The sequence below is a fragment of the Candoia aspera genome, chromosome 5 (assembly GCF_035149785.1).
Source record: "Candoia aspera isolate rCanAsp1 chromosome 5, rCanAsp1.hap2, whole genome shotgun sequence".
Lineage (NCBI taxonomy): Eukaryota > Metazoa > Chordata > Lepidosauria > Squamata > Boidae > Candoia > Candoia aspera.
The window spans coordinates 40,326,323-40,346,562 of record NC_086157.1 but is presented as its reverse complement, the minus strand read 5'-3'; the positions used below and the strand labels follow the sequence as shown (position 1 = coordinate 40,346,562).

At 42.7% G+C, this 20,240-nt stretch overlaps 1 protein-coding gene across 1 annotated transcript; it reads left to right on the top strand.

Annotated features, from left to right (window-relative positions):
* Window positions 1–977: 977 nt before the first annotated feature.
* Window positions 978–19,169, top strand: LOC134498772 (P2Y purinoceptor 8-like). The gene is made up of 2 exons (XM_063305040.1): window positions 978–1,058; window positions 16,770–19,169. Exon 2 carries the CDS (start codon window positions 16,848–16,850, stop codon window positions 17,910–17,912), a length of 1,065 nt encoding a protein of 354 aa, XP_063161110.1. The 5' UTR covers window positions 978–1,058; window positions 16,770–16,847; the 3' UTR covers window positions 17,913–19,169.
* The last annotated feature ends 1,071 nt before the right edge of the window (window positions 19,170–20,240 follow it).

The window sequence follows — 20,240 nt, the reverse complement described above, 5'->3', positions numbered from 1 at the left end:
AGCCTAAGTTGGTAATGCCTCAGCGGCCTCAGCCACTGCCATACATGTGATTTTTTTTTTAACTTCACCCATGGGTGCATAATGCAGTTTGCACATTTGCAGAGTTATAGTAGGCAAAGAACACAGGAAGGGATGGGAAAGTCCCTAATATTTTTACATTTGTGTCACCAATATTTTAGACTTTGAATGGGGAATCTGTGGTCCTCCGGGAACCATATACCAAGCATAGGAACTGTAGATTAACCACATCTGGATGGATACAAATGCCTTAACTCTGATTGAGACCTGGTAGCAATTAAGAAGCTTATTGTTGGGCAGAATCTCATTTAATAGTGTCAAACTGATTTTCCTACCCTTTTCTCTAGGCTAGCAGGGATATTGAATCTGATGAACTCCAGATGTTGTAGATGACAATTATCATAATCCCTAATGATTGGTCACACTACCTTAAGCTTATTGAGGTTGTCATCCAAGGCATCTAGTGTCTCTCAGATTCCCTATTTAATAATTTAAATATAAGCATTTATAGTGAATTAAAATAATTGTTTTATCTCTACCCTCATTTTGATGGCGGGGGACAAAAGAGATGAGTTGGAAAAAGCCCTGTAAAACTGAAATATGATATTACCAAGAGCAAATGATGGGAAAGAGAAGCAAAGGTATATACTACCTCCATGAAGAACTTAATTGTGAAATTCTTTAATAAAAAGAAACAAGTGGCTTATTTCCATACTATAATCAACCCAGCAACTGCACAGTCGTTGTTTTGCCTCATTGTTTATGTAAAGCCTTCCTCCTGCAGCCCCTTATATGGAGTTACAAATCTCTACTAATGTTTTCAAAGTTTTCGGTGTGGTAACGTTGAGTCTTACCACAAGTTCTTTATATGTGCCCACACTTCCAGAAACAAACACAGAATACCCCTCTTCCTAAAGTAAAGGACTTTCCTTTTTCAGAAGATGGCTTATAGAGCAAAATGTGCTGTGGTTCTCCCTCCATTCTCCTGCTTTACTATTACAAAAGAATTGCCTGCAAGCAAAGAAACAAAATCCAAATAGGTGAGTGTACATTCAGTGTCAAGAACAACATTACAAAAAAGGAATTGATGCATAAGCACAGCTTTAAAAAGATTTGATTTTATTGCTCTATAAGCCCAACTATTATAGCTGATCTTGGCAGTTGTTGAAAATCTAAGCAAAGGCAGATCAGTACTTAATTAAGAGACACTCAGCAAATGCCATGGCTGGGGGCCGGATGAGAAATTGTAAGAAATCCTATAAGAAGACAATGGCAATTTTTTCAATGAAATGTTTCACTGTCAATGAAAACTATGTGAGCATGTCCATGAAGTCATCTGGAGTCAAACTAGATTTGAAGGATACTTATTCTTCTCTAAGGTAAAGGTAAAGGCTTCCCTTGACGTAAAGTCCAGTCGTGTCGGACTCTAGGGGGCGGTGCTCATCTCCGTTTCTAAGCCTTAGAGCCGGCGTTGTCATAGACACTTCCGGGTCATGTGGCCAGCATGACGACACGGAACACTGTTACCTTCCCACCGAAGCGGTACCTATTGATCTACTCACATTTGCATGTTTTCGAACTGCTAGGTGAGCAGGAGCTGGGACTAGCAACGGGAGCTCACCCTGCCGCGCGGTTTCAAACTGCCGATCGGCAGCTCAGCGGTTTAACCCACAGCGCCACCGCATCCCATTTTATTCTTCTCTAAATTCATATAAAACCAGAAAATGACTAACCACTGATCACTGGCACCATTGGTCATTGGCGAAAAGTCATATATCTAGCATAGATCCTATTGCAGGAACAGACAGATAGTGGCTTAGATTATAAATGGCTCATCCGTTCACACAAAGGAAGAATTCTAGACCCTGGAGGCTCGATGTAGGCTGATAATTTATGTACCACCAAAAATAAAAATATGAAGGAAGGTTACAGATTTGTATAAACGACACTTGATCATGTATAGGTATAGATACAATTTTAAGAGTAATTACAATAACTTAAATTGAAATTTAATACTTTGCAAATAGAATGGAATGAGAAGACCACAAAGAATTGACCTATGTGATGCTTGGTCTGCTGTCTGGGTAGTTCAGTCTCTGGATCTCATTTGTTATGGTTATCTTTCAGTACTGATTCTGGGGAACAGTCGTTGAACTGGAAAAGCAAGCCAATACTTTTGTGAGGAACAGAGATTTCCAGAACAGTGTGTTCTGGAGTGTTGCTGTGTAAAGAACCCTGGCTTGATGAAACAGGCTGATCATTTATTTTGAATGTGGTTGCCATACTGATTTTCAAGATTTGTTGTTTTGGGGGGTTTTGCCTCTGAAGGCCAGGAGAAGCATGGCAATAACAGCTTGATGCCATTGGAAGTGGAGAAACAGAAATATTTTCTTTCCATCATCTTTCTAAAATAAAAAAATAACCTTATTGAATGCTTATTTTTTAAAATAGTATCCAAAGAATTATGCTGCCAGGAATCATCCACTTTTGATGTTTTGATCTTGGGGAACTCCAGAGGCTGCAAATATTAAACTTGGCAATGTACTGCTAAGAGCGGACAGCAGGTCCGCAACTAGGGTCTCTGTCACCCGGGGCAAATGTGGATTCCGCGCCCATTTTGCCCACCCCCAGCACTCATTGTGGCGCCTCCCCAGCGTGGCGCCCAGGGCACATGCCCCACTTGCCCCCCCCCCCTAGTTGCAGCCCTGGCTGACAGAATAAGATAAGGTGATAGATCATGCAGAGTTATGCCATTTGGAAAGAGAAATCCAATGCACAAATATTGCATTGAGGATACCTGGTTTGATAATAGTACTAGCGAAAGGAAGTCTTGAAACAGAAACAGTTTATGATTCAATAGTGTGATGCAGCTGCATAAAACACCAATGCCATTTTAGGCTGCATCAGCTGAAATATGTTTCCAAATTACAGGAAGTAATAGTTTCACTTTATTCTGAATTTGTCAGACCAACAGCTTGAGTATTTCTAGTTCTGAGCACAATGTTTTATGATGGATTTAGGAAAACTAGAAGAGTTCAGACAACAGTAGCTAGCATATTCAGGGGACTAGAAACTAAATCTTATGAAGAAGATTAAAAGATTTGAGAAGGTTTAACCTCAAGAATGGGAGACTTAGAAGGAATAGGATATACAGCAATTCCTCAACTATGTGAAAGAGTAGTATCCAATTGAGGAAGGCTGTAAATAGGTGGTGAAGACATAGAGTGCATAAAACTAAAAAGAGGCATTTAACTAAGACAATATAAAGCTCAAGAGAACGTGCAACAAGAATTGTACAACTATTAGTCTCTTGCAAATGGATTGTAATTGGTTTGTTTGGGAGCACAACACTTTCAAAACTTAGGAATTAAACCCTATTAAATATGGTCTGATTTTAGCATCAGACTAAATCTGAATTATATAACTCTTTTGAGTAGTGTACTGTGACCAAAAAAAAAAAAAATGAACATCACCAAAGTAAAATTTATGGTTTATGCCATAGGAAACTATATATACCCAGGCAACTATTTTTCTAAAAATGATTAAACAAACTATAGCTTAATATAACTTCTACACCAGGTTTAAGTCAAAAGCCAGAATGCTCAGCACTGCAGCTCATTTATTTCTGAGTAACTGTATGAAAGCCAGTATACCTATGATGAAGTATATTGTGGATTGTGCTCCAAACAGGGATGACTATGTTTTCTATTCTTGGGGATTTTGAGGATTCTTTTGGAGATCTGTATGGAAATCCTACTGATACACGAAAGGGTGGAGTTGGAACAAATGCTATAAATGTTAGCATCCCAGAAAAAACAAAGATGAAACAAGAGAAATAAACTCTGTAAGAACCTGAAATATGGTAAGTGTCATGATCACCGTTGCGATGCTTGTGACATCGCAACGGCTCGCATGACAATACAGGGAAATGGGTCCCTGGCGGATTAAGGCAAAAGGCAACCATGAAACAAAAAGAAAGCAACAGGTGCTGGAAACTAAGTAACAACCAAAGCTGGCAGTACAGAAGACAAAGATACAAAGTTGCCAAAAGGTAATTGACAAGACAACAGGAGAGGCGCGCCCGAGCTGTCAAAAGGGATTAAGAGCCTGATCGCCCGGCAATGAATCATTACCGTTCAGGAAGGCGATTGAGGCGATGCCCAGGGCACAGGGGGGCTGAACGACCTCTCACCTGACAAGGACAAAACCGGTGGGACTTGTGGGACACACCTGGAATAAGGTGGGGTGGAGCGCTGACCGGCGCGGGCTATTTAAATCCCGTTCCAGCACGCTCCCCTCACTCTCAGCTTTTTAAAGTCATGCACTCTGTTTTCTCAACAAAGCCAGAACCTAAGCCTATGCTAGCGTCTGTGTCTTTACTGGTTAGCAGGCAGAGCCTGACATAAAGCTGAGAGTCACAAAAACGAACCTCGCCAGTCTCCACCGGGGAAATTGTTTTCCGCGGGAGAAAAACACCGGCGATGACAGAACCGGGGAAGACCATGGAGTCGGCGCTTCACACCGGAGGTGCGAAGGACGCCACGCAAGAGGAGGAGATGACCCAACAGCTGCTAGAGTCGGCGCACCCGAGATGGGACACGGGCTCCCTCCCTGCCCACACCGCACCCCAGTTCCAGACCTGGAGCTCCAGCCCAGATTGGAGAGCCCTGACGGAAGACGAAGTCAGGGGCCAACAACTCTTCACGTGGGACGGCGGAGCAGGACCCTGGACGGGGACATCCTACACCACCTGGAGACTCCACTACCCCCAAATGCCTGAGCAAGGAGTTGCAGGACTGCCGATCAGGCAGCAACTGGCAGGACCGAGGACGGACGACCCTGGCATACCGGACAGGGTCAGCACCCTGGAAGCCGAGGTACGAGCCCTGGAACACATGCTCCAGTCCATGGCATCGGTGGTGAGCGAACTCACAAAGACTGCTGCTGCACAGGGGGCAAGAGGGGATCGGGGCACCCTACCCACGCCATCAACAGCCACGAGAGGAAGGGGCCAAGCACGGGACCCTTTTGCAGGGCTTCGTGGTCCCAGCCCGGTGGGGGGTCATCCCTAACCACCCACAGGTGGGGGTCTCACAAGTTGGGGGATTCACCAAGGACTTCCCCGTAAAGTTTGACAGAGACCCCACGAACCCTAACCCTCAAAGACTTCGCCAAGGGAAAAAAGCGGTCGCTGACTACGCCCTCGAGTTCAAGGTCCTAGCGGGCAAAATCCCAGAATGGTCTGAGGCCACCCAGATTGACATGTTCAAGGATGGCCTCAACCGCAAGGTGCTACAATGGGCACTCTATAGGGATGACCCAGACTCCTTACATGGTTGGATTTGTCTGGCCAGAAAGGCAGAGTACGCCCAGCACACTTTCATGCTAGCAGCCGCAAACAACAGGATCCCTCCCAGCGCGACAGGACCAGTCCCACAGTCAGGCCCGACCTAGGATGCAGAGCGACAACGGAGGTTTGCCCGCGGGCAATGTGCCAGGTGTGGGAAGACGGGCCACCGGGCAGCGGAATGCTTCAAAGACAGGACGACAGATCGCCCGCCCAGACCAACACAGACAGCGCCGCACAAGCCACCCAACCCTCCCAGATGGCTGAAGGAGCGCTAGCGACCCCGGATGAGGAAGCGGATGCCTACCTCGCAGGGGATGTGGTTGATGCCCAGGAGCAGCCGGCGGGAAACGCCTCCCACCTGCCCTAAGCAGCGCCACTGGGCAGGTGGTAAAGAAGGGGTGCGACAACCCCAGGGTGAGTGAAGATTGCTCCATCCTGGCAGGGCAAATAGAACTCACTTATGGCTCTAGAGCCATTGTGGTCGAAGCTCTGGTGAACTCTGGGTGCTACAGAAATCTGATCCACCCAGACATTGTCGCCACACTCAAACTGCCCTGCTCCCCCCTCCCTAAACCGCTGGTGTTCCAACAACTCGACGGCTCTACAGCGGGGGGGGGGGGGAACCAGCCACCCAGGGTACAAGAAAGGTCACCCTGAAAATGGGCACCCACAGGGAGTCCATAGACTTTGTGGTAACCCCGGTGGGGAAGCCCATAGTGGTGCTGGGGATTCCCTGGCTAGCATGCCACAACCCCTGCATAAATTGGAGGACCCGCTCTATCACGTTCGAAGATGGGGTCTACCAAGCACCAACAAAGGAGAAATCCTCCGCTCTGACTGTGGGGAGAGCAGAGACCGTTGACCAAACCCACGCCCCCCCCCCCCCCCCGAAGGACTGCCGGAGCAATATTTAGACTTCGCAGACGTCTTCAGAGAAGAGGAGGTGGACCAATTACCCCCCCATCGCAAGACAGACTGTGCAATTGAACTGCTCCTGGACGTCCCATTACCCAAGCCCAAAATCTACCCCATGACCCAGAGGGAATTGGCGCCGCTGCGAGAATTTTTGGACAAAAACCTCTCCAGGGGCTTCATTGAACCGGCAAACTCGCCGGTTGGAGCACCCGTCCTATTCTGAGAAAAGAAGGATGGCACCCTGAGACTATGCACAGATTACCGCGGATTAAATTCCACCTCCCTATCCAACAAATAGCCCCTTCCCCTTGTAAAAGACATGCTGGCACACTTGTCAAAGGGAAGGGTATTTTCCAAACTCGACCTCTGCGAAGTGTACTACAGAATTCGCATCAGGGAGGGGGACGAGTGGAAAACGGCATTCAACTGTCCCTTGGGCTCCTTCCAGTACAAGGTACTGCCTTTCAGTCTTCCGGGGGCCCCGGGGGTCTTCATGCAACTCATCAACGAGGTGCTGCATGAACATCTGTTCAAGGGCATACTAGTTTACCTGGACGATGTCCTAATCTACACAAGGACTCAGAGGGAACATGAGAGATTAGTGAGACAAGTTCTCACTAAGCTCCGGAAAGCCAAACTCTACACTAAACTCTCCAAGTGTGAATTCCACAAGTCGCGCTTGGACTACTTAGGGTACAGAATCTCTGACAAGGGCATAGAAATGGACCCCGCGAAGGTTCTGGCAGTTTTGAGCTGGGAATGCCCATGCACCAGGCACCAGCTTCAAAGCTTCCTTGGGTTTGCGAACTTCTATAGATCCTTCACGAGGGGGTTCGCGGAAATTGCCCTGCCCTTAACCAATTTACTTAAGACCAAAGGCGTCAGGGAGACACGCAAGGTCAAAACCCAGGGGCCGTGCTTAATTGGACTCCGCCTGTCAAACCGCTTTTGACAGGCTAAAAGCGCTGTTCACAGCGGAGCCCATTCTATCCCACCTGGACCCCGAACGGCCTTTTGTGGTGCAGGTGGACGCCTCTGACTTCTCAACTGGGGCCATCCTGCTGCAAAAGGATTCCACTGGAATCCTGAAGCCATGCACCTATCTCTCTAGGAAATTCTCAGAGACAGAGAGGCGCTGGCACGTGTGGGAAAAGGAAGCCTTTGCGGTTAAAGCAGCACTGGAGGCTTGGCGTCACCTTTTGGAAGGGGCGACTTGCCCGTTTGAGGTCTGGACAGACCACCGCAATCTCGAGGCGCTCCGTACGCCCCGGCGCCTCAGTCCCAAACAGATACGCTGGGCTCAGTTCTTCAGCCGGTTCAAATTCCAGCTGAAGTTCATCCCAGGGAAAAAGAATTTCCTGGCAGACACACTCTCCCGACTACCCCAGGATGCGGAGCCTATCTCTGACATCGTAGGGACTGTGCTCTCTGATTCCCAGCTGGGTCTGGCAGCTGTCACCTGGGGACGCGCTCGGGGACAGCCTGCTCCCCCCCTCACAAGCAACTCCAGCGCAACCCGCCCCCAGGCGCAGGCAACCCCAAATGCCAGGTGGGTTACGGGCAGATTTTATAACAGCGATAAAATCTGACCCCTGGCTCCTCACCAACCCTAACAAAATCACTATGGAACAGGACCTCGCATGGGCGGAGGGAAGGTTATACGTTCCTGACTCACAAAGGCAGACGATCCTCAGCAGATCTCATGACAGCAAACAGGCTGGTCACTTCAGGTTCCTGAAAACCCTACACCTAACTCGGAGACAGTTTTGGTGGCCCTCGGTGAGGAAGGACGTCAAGATGTATGTGGCATCCTGCCCAGTGTGCGCAATGGCCAAGCACCGGCTGGCAAACCCCAGGGGCTGCTGCAACCCGTGGCTGAACCCTCCCGCCCTTGGGATGAACTCTCAATGGATTTCATTGTAGACTTACCGCCTAGCCAAAAGAAAATGGTCATTTGGGTAGTCAAAGACTACTTCTCAAAACAAGCCCATTTCATCCCCTGCGCCTCGATCCCGTCAGCACAACAGCTGGCGAAATTGTTCCTAGTACACGTGTACCACCTACATGGCTGCCCCTCCCGCTTGGTGACCGATAGGGGCACACAATTTACCTCAAGGTTTTGGCGGGCTTTTTTGAAGCTGATAGGTACCCAGCAAGCCCTGTCAACCTCCTGGCATCCCCAGACGGACGGATCTACAGATATCCTTAATGCCACACTGGAGCAATTCCTCCGTTCCTACATAAACTACCACCAGGACGACTGGGTGGACCTACTCCCATTTGCAGAAGTCGCATACAACAACACGATACACCAAAGCATGGGATAAACCCCCTTTGGGGTGGTGTCAGGTCAGGAGTTCGTTCCCATCCCTGAACTACCTCAGCCCCCATCCCCAGCAGTGGCCGCCTGTGATTGGGGTGCGAAACTCGCAGACTCCTGGCCGGTCATCAAGGACGCGCTTAAAGAGGCACAAACCACATACAAACTGCAAGCGGACAAACACCGGCGTCAACAACCAACATTTCGGGTAGGGGACCTGGTCTACCTATCCACCAGATTCATCAAATCACTGCAACCGTCTAAGAAACTGGCCCCCAAATTTATTGGGCCATTCCAGGTGACACAAATCGTGAACCCAGTCACGGTGCGCTTGGACCTGCCCCATAATTTAAAGAGGCTGCACCTGGTGTTCCACTGCAGCTTACTCAAGCCGGCAAGTGACCCCCCCCGGTGGCACCCACGCACGCCCCCCCCCACCAGTGATGATAGACGGACAGCAACACTTCGAAGTGAAGGAGGTACTTGACTCCCGCAAGCTGTGTGGCTCCCTCCAATACCTAGTAAAATGGAAACACTTCCCACACCCTGAGTGGGTCACTGCCCGCGACATCCAGGCTCCCGACCTGGTCCGCAACTTCCGTACCACCTATCCCTCCAAACCCGTGGCTTGACTTTCTAAAGGGGGGCAGTGTGTCATGATCACCATTGCGATGCTTGTGACATCGCAACGGCTCGCATGACAATACAGGGAAATGGGTGCCTGGCGGATTAAGGCAAAAGGCAACCATGAAACAAAAAGAAAGCAACAGGTGCTGGAAACTAAGTAACAACCAAAGCCAGCGGCGCAGAAGACAAAGATACAAAGTTGCCAAAAGGTAATTGACAAGACAACAGGAGAGGTGCGCCCGAGCTGTCAAAAGGGATTAAGAGCCTGATCGCCCGGCAATGAATCATTACCGTTCAGGAAGGCGATCAAGGTGACGCCCAGGGCGCGGGGCTGAACGACCTCTCACCTGACAAGGACGAAACCGGTGGGACTCATGGGACGCACCTGGAATAAGGTGGGGTGGAGCACTGACCAGCGCGGGCTATTTAAATCCCGTTCCGGAGCGCTCCCCTCACTCTCAGCTTTTTAAAGGCATGCACTCTGTTTTCTCAGTAAAGCCAGAACCTAAGTCTAGAGTCTGTGTCTTTACTGGTTAGCAGGCAGAGCCTGACAGTAAGGTGTAGATAGTATAACAAGAAACATTAAAATATGGGTGCTGTTTGCTTACCGAGTGACTACAACTTATTTTATGTGTATATCAAGCCTGCCTCTGTGCCTGATAAATGGAAGAATGCCATTATTGTTCTCTTTTACGAAATGAAACATAACACAAATGAATGCAAGAATGATAGAGGGGTTAGTTTGTTAAGTGTACCTGGGAAGGTGTTTGGTAACCTTCTGTTTCAAAGGGTAGAAGAGGTGACAGCATCATTTGGAAAGTGTAGTTTGGTTTTAAACTAGGCAGGTGGTTTGCAAATCAGGCTTTTGCTCTTCAGAGTATTATTGAGAAATTGTCAGCCTTCTCAGGTAGACCAGAGAGGAAACAAGACCAGATGAGCTAATTCTACTTTATTGTAAGAATACAATAATTCTTACGTTAACAGAGTCTTGCAAGTCTGAAAGTACAAATGTCCCATCATCTCTTTTTACAGCCTGATAAGTTAGGGAGGATCCTTTCTGAGTTTCTTTTTGTGCCCATTATGCAGCTGTGGGCTCCCCACTTTTATCTGATCATTCCCTAGGCAGCATCTCTTCCCCCTGTCTCCCAAGGTCATTCCCACATACCATTACAGAAATGTATGACTGTGAGAAAGTTAACAGTACTTTGGTTGAGTTAGAGAAAGTATATAATAAAGTGAGTAGACTTGACTTATTAAAAGATCTGCAGAAATATGGAATTGAAGGTTGGTTGCTGAATGCAGTAAGGGCAGTATATGACAGAAGTAAAGCATATATGAGAATAATGGAATGTTTAGTGAATGGTTTGGCATTGAGCAGAAAGTAAGACAGGGAAGTACAATCTGCTTTTGGTTGTTAAAATAGTTGTGGATAAATGTATAAGGAATGGTCACGGTGTTTCCCTGATGGTGGTGATGGGGGTCAGAACAGGCAAGAGGGCTACATAGCATCATGATCCAAGCCCCTCTCTTCTCTATGTACCTACAATGTTAATGCATGTACAAAAGAGGCTTGGCTTAGACTGTGACACTGTATCTGCCAACTTGCCTGTTTTTCACACACACACACACTCACATTGCAGATGCCACTGAATGCCTCTTGATGGTGTTAGTGGCATATTGTTGTGCATGTGAATAAGTTTGTGATGTCTAGTGCCAATTAACAGAGGGGTGGTTGCATTCTGTTTTAATTATAGTTTTCTAATGGTCTTATCAGCCCTTTGAGGTAGACCAGACTTGAACACCAAAATGAGAGCCAGTTTGGTCTAGCAGTTAAGGTGCTGGGCTAGAAACCAGGAGACTGAGAGTTCTAGTCCTGCCTTAGGCATGAAAGCCAGCTGGGTGACCTTGGGCCAGTCACTCTCTCTCAGCCCAACTCACCTCACAGGGTTGTTGTTGTGAGGAAAATAGGAGGAGGAAGGAATATTAGGTATGTTCGCCGCCTTGAGTTATTTATAAAAACAATAAAGGCGGGATAGAAGATAAATAAATAAATAAAATAATGAATATTAAAACTACTTTTATTATAAGGTTACAGTAACAGAATCTTGCAACTCTGGATGTGCCTACCTCCTCCCCACCTTTGTCCTAAAGAGAACTAGGAAGGGTCAAGTCTGAGACACTTTCTCAAAGTCCATTCCTACTTTGGACTCAGATTTCTCTTATCTGACCTTTGCCTTGGCTGCAGCTCTTCCTCCTGTTCCTCAGAGTTATTTTCACAGCCCATTACAGGTCTTTAAAGAAGCCCCAGGTAGAAATCACTGCAGTAGTCCAATCAAGTGGTGATGAGAGTATGAGTAACTGTTGTCAGGTTGTCCTGCTCCAGGTTGGGTCAAAACTGCTATATCAGCCACAACTGGGCAAAGGCCCTCCTCAGCATGGCCTCTACCTGCGCATCAAGCAATAGTTGTAATGTGAGAGGATCCCCAACTCACAGACCTGCTTTACCAGGGACAATGCTATGCCTTTGAGATACAACCCTGGAGTACATGGGGAGACCTGATGAACAAACAGCAGCTCCATCTGGCTTGGGTTCAGCTTCAGCCTGTTTCTTCTCATCCAGACCCTAGCAGACTCCAAAACATGAGATAGGACTTCAACTGCCATCTCCACAGCAAACATCCTTTCTCATGCACAGATTACCAGCTGGGGCAGATGATGCCATTTCCCATTTGTAATCTATTCAGATTTTCTCCCTACATCTTTTTTTATTTTCACAGAAAATCTGTAACAGAAAAAATGTTGGAATAGTTGAATAATGTATTTTGTTTGGTAGCCCTAGGATCCCTCCATCTGGATTTATTCCTAATAAAAGAAATAGATTTTTATTCACCCCAATCTTATTTGACTTAGCAGGTGTTTTCACTATATGTTGTATATACTTAAAACTACAGCTTGTCTACGTATATACCCAGGTGGTTTTCCCAGAATTGAACTACGTTGCTTATTTTCTAAATCACTTCTGCAGTTGTGGTGGTGCAATGTAGTACTTCTTAAACTTGCTTGATAATAATTCAGTGTAATGGCTGGCTTATTATATTCTGAGATACCTAAAGTGTTTCTCTGATGCCTATTGTATAGGCATATTTTTGTCTATCAAATTCTAAATAAATGAATGAATAGGCTTCATTGACTGAAATTAACTGAGCTGTATCTGCAACATTGCTTCTGTATCTTTCACCAAAAACATTCCTGAGCCAAAGTAATCAAACATTGGGTTGAAGCAACAGTAGAACTACACTTTGGTTGCCCTTGAATCATGTAGGTCAAAATGTCCCAGAATGGATCAATAGTGTTCTTACAGTTAGCAAATAATACTCAATGTGGCATAAGTGCTACTAAAGCTGGTAACCTAGCCTATAGCTTCTCTGTCTTACTAAAAGGCATTCTTTGACTTACAACTCCATACTCGTTTTCTGAGTTCTGCATAATCCTGAAATGGAACATTGCAATATACAGTATATACTGTATGCTATATGTATGCATGTTGTATTTATTTAGGTATTATATGCATACTGTATTTGTTTATGTATTATATAGATGAAAAATGCATGGCAAGTTATTCTTTGACATGACACAACTTGTCTTTCTATGGCAGTCAACAACCATTTGTTTTTGGCCACTGATCTTGTGATGAAAAGGGAAGTGAGTACTGGTCACACTCTTAGACATTAGCAGATATATATTAATTTGCTTTTGAAACTTTAATCAGACAGTGTGCACATGATATGATTTATAAAAAGGAAGTTCTATACATGCTTAGCAATCAAAGTATTTATTTATACATGTGATATTTTAGAAATATTTCCTGTTGCAATACTAAAAACATTGCACTGTATACAGTACACATGCATTTACTAATAGAACCTCTCCCAGTTGTTGTATATACATTTATTGGCAACCCATAGGTTTTAGCAAAATTCATATAAAATTACAACAATCCATTTCAGTTCAATACATCCCCTCTAACATTAACAGCACTATTTGTCAACATCTGCTTTTGTATCTTCCTTGCGGCCATTGAAAACAATGCAACTTGTTTAGGTACATGTTCATCAACATCAGTCAACAGAAAATAGATTTGTTTTCTTCTAAATTAGAATGATTTAGTTGGATTAACAAAGGGATTGATAAATCTAGCTCTAGGTTCCTGATACAATTTGCAAAATAGTAAGCAATGCAGTCCTTAGATGTAACTGATCTCTTAACAAAAGACATAAATAAAGTTGAGTATCTATTTTATAACTATATAAATGCCAGCGCAACTGAGACTTTTGACTCTACAGCAATGGCTAGTTTGGTGATGAAGAAAAAGAATGTGTTAAACAAATTTTTGATAGGGGTGATGAGAAACTTCCAAAACCACACACTCTGTGAAGTCTATAAAAACAACCCGAACCAATTACCACTGTAATACAAAGAACTGAAGTTCCATGTATATCACAAGTGGAGGATATTGAGCATAACAACCCGGCTAAGGATAATGAAAGAATGGAGCTGGGGAAAAGCCTAATTAATGCAGAAGTCAACCTCCCAATAACACGTGGGTTTCCAAAAGAAGGAGCTTTGGCAAAGCAACATACAGTAAACACTGCTAATGATCATGAAGGGTGTTATGCAAATGGACATAATCTGGATCAGATTATGATTCACAGAGCACCACAAAATCCATTGCCAGCTGAAATGGATAAGACCACGACGATAAGTAGTGCAGGACTACTGCAGAAGTGCACAGAAGAAAGCAACCAGGAATAGAATCGAACTTGAGACCCTTCAAGGAAGCCCAGATTGCAATATACAAGTTTACACCAAATATCCCTGGGGTTAAAAATAAATGTGTTTACAGAGATACTCAAGGAAATTTAAATTTAATAGAACAAGTGAACAAAATAGTCAGCAGATCCAAATCCAAAATGAGGTTAATCAACAGAGTTGACAAAAAACTAACATGAAGACATCTGCAATTAAATGTGTATCCTGGAACATTGCTGACTGGGCAGGTAAATGTTCATTGTCTACAAAATTATGACATGATTTTTCTCCAAGAAACTTGGTTGATGGGAAATAATATAATAGCATTACCTGGCTATAGGTGTTTTTATAAACGGGCCACGAGGGACCAAAAGATGGGGCATGCTAAATCTTGATGTCAGAATAGAAGAAATTAATCCTGGAAATTATGATATAGATAATCATATAGATATATGATAAATTCAAATACTGAGGCTGAAATCTAAAGGGAGAATGTTAATATCTGTTAACATGTATATGACACCTACACAACAGGTAAATTGGTATAACCTGAAACAATCATTAGTTGATATGTTACATCATCCCACAAGTGTAGATTTAATTATTTGTGGGGATTTTAATGCTAGGATCAGCCCAGGTTTGGAAATATTGAACTTAAAGGATAAAGGCTTTTTTGAAATGGAGGCCATATGTCACACGATAAGATCCAGAACAAGTGTAGACTAGAACTACTTAAATTAATGTATAAATTACAAATGGTTAGTTTACATAGATCACAATGGGATCAATCTGGGGGTTCTTATACATCAGACAACCACAGAGGGGGAGCTGTTGTTGATTATTTATTCATATCACTCTCACTGATCCCATTAGTACAGTGCTTTGATATTATAGATAAACCAGACAGTGATCACTTACCACTTGGCTTGGATATCTCCAAGTTCATCTGGTGACTACCAGATAAATTGGACCAACCCTCATATTTGTATCAATAATTATCTTTGTCACTTTCACTGGATTCTACTGTTCTCTGGTGCTGAGTTTGTAGTACATTAGGAGAAGGTGCCAGTGACACATCTGGAATTTTGAGTGTGTGCAGGGAATACGTTCACAACATGGCTACCATGGTGAACCTGTCCAGGTATAAAACAACTATTTACCAGAATTCAAACCTCTACCATCCCACTGGAACTTTTGTGGAGTGACAGACATTCCTGTAAATAAATATAATGCTAAAAACTGGTCTCTTGCAACATACCTACTTCCTATTTTATTATTTTATTTTGTTTTGTCTTGTAAGTCTAATGGAATAGGGTGGCTGGTACCTGAGGGCACTAAAGAAGTAGCTGGGGGCACATTGATGTCAATGGACATCTGGTATCAAATAGAATGCTACCCACTAGAAGCACATAGTCTGAAGTTATCTTCAGAAGCTCTTCCTATAATATACATTTAATCTGAAATTCAGAGGGAGGGCACACAAGTGAGAGGATTTTTAAAGCAGCCTCATGGCTTTGCCATGATTATCCTTGTCTTCCTTTTGGTGCCAGAGTTGGGTGCTTTTGTTACCTCATTTATTTAGTATTTGTAGTAAAAGAAAATGTTTCATTTAACTTTCTTTCTTTCTTTCTTCTGCCTCTTAGCTTGATAGTAGTTTACATGCTTATAATCTATATTACTGTTTTATTTTACCTTGTTGAATGTTATTGATCTGTTGCATTGCTACCATGCTATGTACAAATGCTTGCAAATGTGATTTTGAGGTATTTGGCAAATGTAACAAATAAATGTATTAGCAAAAACAGTTGAGTGACTAGTTGCTTTAGTAAATGTCTTTAGAAAGGCATACATGATACTGAAGAAGTGGTACCACAGAAGAAACCACATCTAAGTTTTCTTTCACATTTTCTTTTTCATTACTCTGGGTTTAGTTGGCAGCATCTATTAACCTAAGGATTTTTGAAAAATAAGAACTCTAAGTACCAGGAGGATGTCTCAGAAAGCAATTCAAAAGAGCCCATACAGTCTGCACCTGATGAAGGGTGGCGTCAAAGAACCTTATCTGTGGGTTTTGTGGCGGGAAATCCAGTGCTTATTCTAGAAGAACTACTTTCTCCATAACAGAATCTAATTTTTATGGTGATAAAACAACTCACTGTAATGGGTCTCTCCTTCTCATTCACTATCATCCACCATTGGCTCTGCCCACTTAACTGGGGTAGTTTGGAATGAGTACAGCAGTGATTATTTTCACCAGTATTCACTGCCACCATCTTTTCTCCCCCACCCCCCTGCATGTGACATAGGACCAAAGCTTGAAGGAGAAAAATGCCTTCCTGTAATGGTATGTGGGAATGTCCTTGGGAGACAGAAGGAAGAACTGCAGACCAGGCAACAGTCAAATAAGAGGCATCTGAGCCCATAGAAGGAATGGGGACATGACAAACATCTAACAGACCCTCCTTAGTTTCTTGGACTGTAAAGGCAAAGGGGAAAGATTCATTTTTAAATTTTGATTACTCTAATAATAATCTCAATTTTGTCCAATAATGTTACCAATACCCATTCTTCATCCAAAAGCTGATATATTATGTGCACATTTTTAAAATTATATTACTACTATTGCTATTATTAGATATTTGCAAGGAGATAATTTAATAGTAAGCAATGCTGAAATAAAACATCCAATAATTTTCACTGATCACTTTTCTCTATCTGTCTACTTTATAGGGTACAAATTTAAGCTGTGAGATACATCATCCAAATTTCCAAGAACAAAGAAAGCAAACATAGAAAAGGATAAAAAATATGACGCTGGATAATGCAACAATGAACATGCTTAAGAACCCTGATATTATGATCACCTTACCAGTTGTGTATTCACTAATAGCTATTATCAGCATTCCTGGCAATATTTTCTCTCTCTGGATTCTCTTCTTTCATATCAAGCCCAAAACACCATCAGTTCTTCTCATGATTAACCTTAGCCTCACAGACCTTGCACTGGCCTCCTGTCTTCCCCTTCAGATTATATACCATGTTAAGAAGAACCACTGGTCTTATAGCAAGAAGCTGTGCAGCTTTGTCACAATGATGTTTTATGCAAACATGTATTCCTCCATATTGACTATGACCTGCATCAGCTTGGAGCGCTATTTGGGGGTGGTATACCCAATGACCTCCCAAAAATGGAGAAGAAAGAGGTATGCGATTGCTACCTGTTTTGCAATGTGGTTTTTTGTATTATTAGCCTTGTGGCCATTAGCAGCAGCAGACCTGACTTTCAAAGTAAACGAACTGAACATTACAACTTGTTTTGATGTCCTTCAGTGGAATATGCTTCCCAACCGTTTTGCATGGGGACTTTTCCTCCTGATGCCCTTTTTTTTCTTTTTCTTGCTTCCATTCACAGTTACAGTCGCTTGCTACATTGGCATTATTCGGAAGCTCATCCAAGTTTCTCACAGAGATGGCAATGGGCAGAAGACACGGTCTGTTCACTTGGCTATAATAGTTCTTCTGGTTTTCATCATTTGTTTTGCACCCAACAACTTTGTCCTACTGGTACACATAATCACCCGTCTCATGGGAGGAGAAGGTTACTATCATATTTACAAACTTACCTTGTGTCTTAGTTGCCTCAACAACTGCATAGATCCATTCATTTACTACTTTGCATCCAAAGATTTTTATCAGAAGTTCATGCAGGTGTTAGGACGGAAGGTGCTCCTGAGTGACAGTTCGGAGAGCAGAAGGGAAAGCATATTCTCTACAAGGACATCAGCCAGATCTCTGTCAGGTGGACATAAGGATGGGTTGGATGTACTTAGAACATGTTTGCAAAAGCATGAGAGGCATGAAAGTGTTTTTTAATACTTATGCTCAAATATGAAGAGATTATCTTCTTTGTTTCATGGAATGAAGCAAACAAAGAATAGTTATTTCAAACAACTACATGCAAGATTGAGGAACTCTGTTCAGTACTGGACTTGCTTCTTCTCTCCAAATATGGCAACCAATATTACCTATTGTACTATGTAGCAACAAGTACAATGTAAAGGAACATTATCATGTCACAAATGTCTCTCCATAGCAGCATTCAGCAATGACTGTGGGTTGGGTTCAAGCTGTCATGCTTAGAATAGATACATTGAAATCAGTGTTGACTGACTGACTTCAGTGCGTTTAATTCTAAGCATGACTAAATCTGAATCCACTCCCTTATGAGGAATTAAATTCCTTTTACCATGGCAACCCCAATATAGAATAATCTTTAAATTCCACCTTAAGGAAATACAACATTAAAGCAATTGCTGATGTTTCCCATCAGACCTAACACTGGCAATTTTCTCCTCCAGTTTCTCACTTTCAAATAAATTCAGTTTTAGTTTTTGTTCAGATATGTTGGGTTATCATGATCAGCCCCAGTCAATCCACTGCTGGCCAAAGGTCTCTTCAGCAGTTTTCCAACTGCTTTGACAAACTAGTCATTTCCAGTTACAATCTTTGAACTGAATTTCATCATCTGCTTAGTGTTTCTTTGGGGTTTCCTGGGTCTCTTAAAGTTAACTGATATCCAATTGACTATTGTTGTCCAGCACTGATCTGTTCATTATGCAAACTAGCCAGCCAATTTCCATTTCCTTGAGGCTACCAGCTTCATTATGTCATATACCCCTATCAGTTGGTGGGTCCATTATTGGGGGGAGAGGGGGTTATGTCTTGTTACGTTGAGCATTTGCCTGTTCCATGCTTCTTTGTGTAATGTTCAACCTTTGTACTGCTTTTGCATTAACACCCAAGTTTTGCAACTATGTGTCAGCATTGGTAGTATACAAAGATTAAATAATTTCCTCTTGAAGTAGATAAATATCTTGCTTTTGAATACAGAATGAGATTGTCCAAATGCTCTGCAGTCTAGTTTAGTCTGGTTCAAAATTTCCTCTATTATATTACCCTCCCTGGTAATCTTTTGACCAAGATAGATGTAGTAACTGACCTTCTCCAGTTCATGATTTTCCATTTTTATTGACAAAGGTTGGGAGTTGTTGAACATGACCTTCAGTGCTGGGCTATATTACTTTCAAAATACACTGTGATCATAATCTGATTTGAAATGAATTTTTAGGAAAAAATAAGTACAGTGGTTCACTCTGTTTTAAAAGCTAGGTGGGTAAAGTTTTCAAATATGAATATGTCAAGGCACTACTAAACTTGTAATAGCACATATGGGTCATTATATATTCTATTAATCAAATTATTTTTTCTTTCATTTGACATCATTAAGTTGAAAAAGAAAATTAATTCATCCAGGTCTCAGTACTGATCTTTAGCATTGTAGGATCAGAAAAGAAAAAGAATATGGGCTACATTTCATGACATTTTATCTTATATATTAAATTTGGGGCCTTGTGTTCTATTGTTTATTGGGATAACTAAAACAGTGTCTCTTTCAATGACATTATCATATCCTTGGAAATTGGATTGACAAGTGAAAGAAACAGAGCCAGAAACTGGAAAAGGGAGGATCCGGTAACCTCATGATATCCAACTATATAAAATATAGATTCTTCATATGAATAGGACTGCAATCCTATAACTACATTGTAGGAAGAAGCACTGTTGAGCTTCATACAATTTACTTTCAAGTAAATATGTGTAGAATTGCATTATTACATTACTTTTTTTTCCAAATAAATCAGTAAATTGGGAGCTGAAATTTTTCCTAGGAATAAATTTTAAAATAGAGAAGCTGCTTACAAGATATGCTAAACCTGAATGTGATAATTTTATGGGTTTTTGGTTTTGTAACTGTACACTGTTGGGATTTCCTTCTTCTTTTCTCATTTCCTTTGTGACATGCTGTGTATGGTACAGTATTCTATATGGTAACAAGAATATAGTGACATCCACTATGCTCTGTACAATGAAAAACATTTTTACCTGATATCCATTTTAAGCCTTATAAACATCTGAAAGCTTCAGGAAAAACAAGTGCAACAGACCAAAACTGCCCAAAAGGAAGAAGTTTGCTAATCTGTTAGATATTTATATATCAAATAAGAATGGAACCTGTTTGCTTGTTTTTTTAATAAACATTTTTTAAAAATTATTGGAATGCTTGTGCTTTGATACAATAATTCCCAGATTAAGAAGACTGCATTATTTAAGAATTATAATAGAAGAGGGGTAGAATATGTG

Coding starts and splice junctions, on each gene's coding strand:
- LOC134498772 (XM_063305040.1), top strand. CDS start 16,848: ATGACGCTGGATAATGCAACAATGAACATGCTTAAGAACCCTGATATT.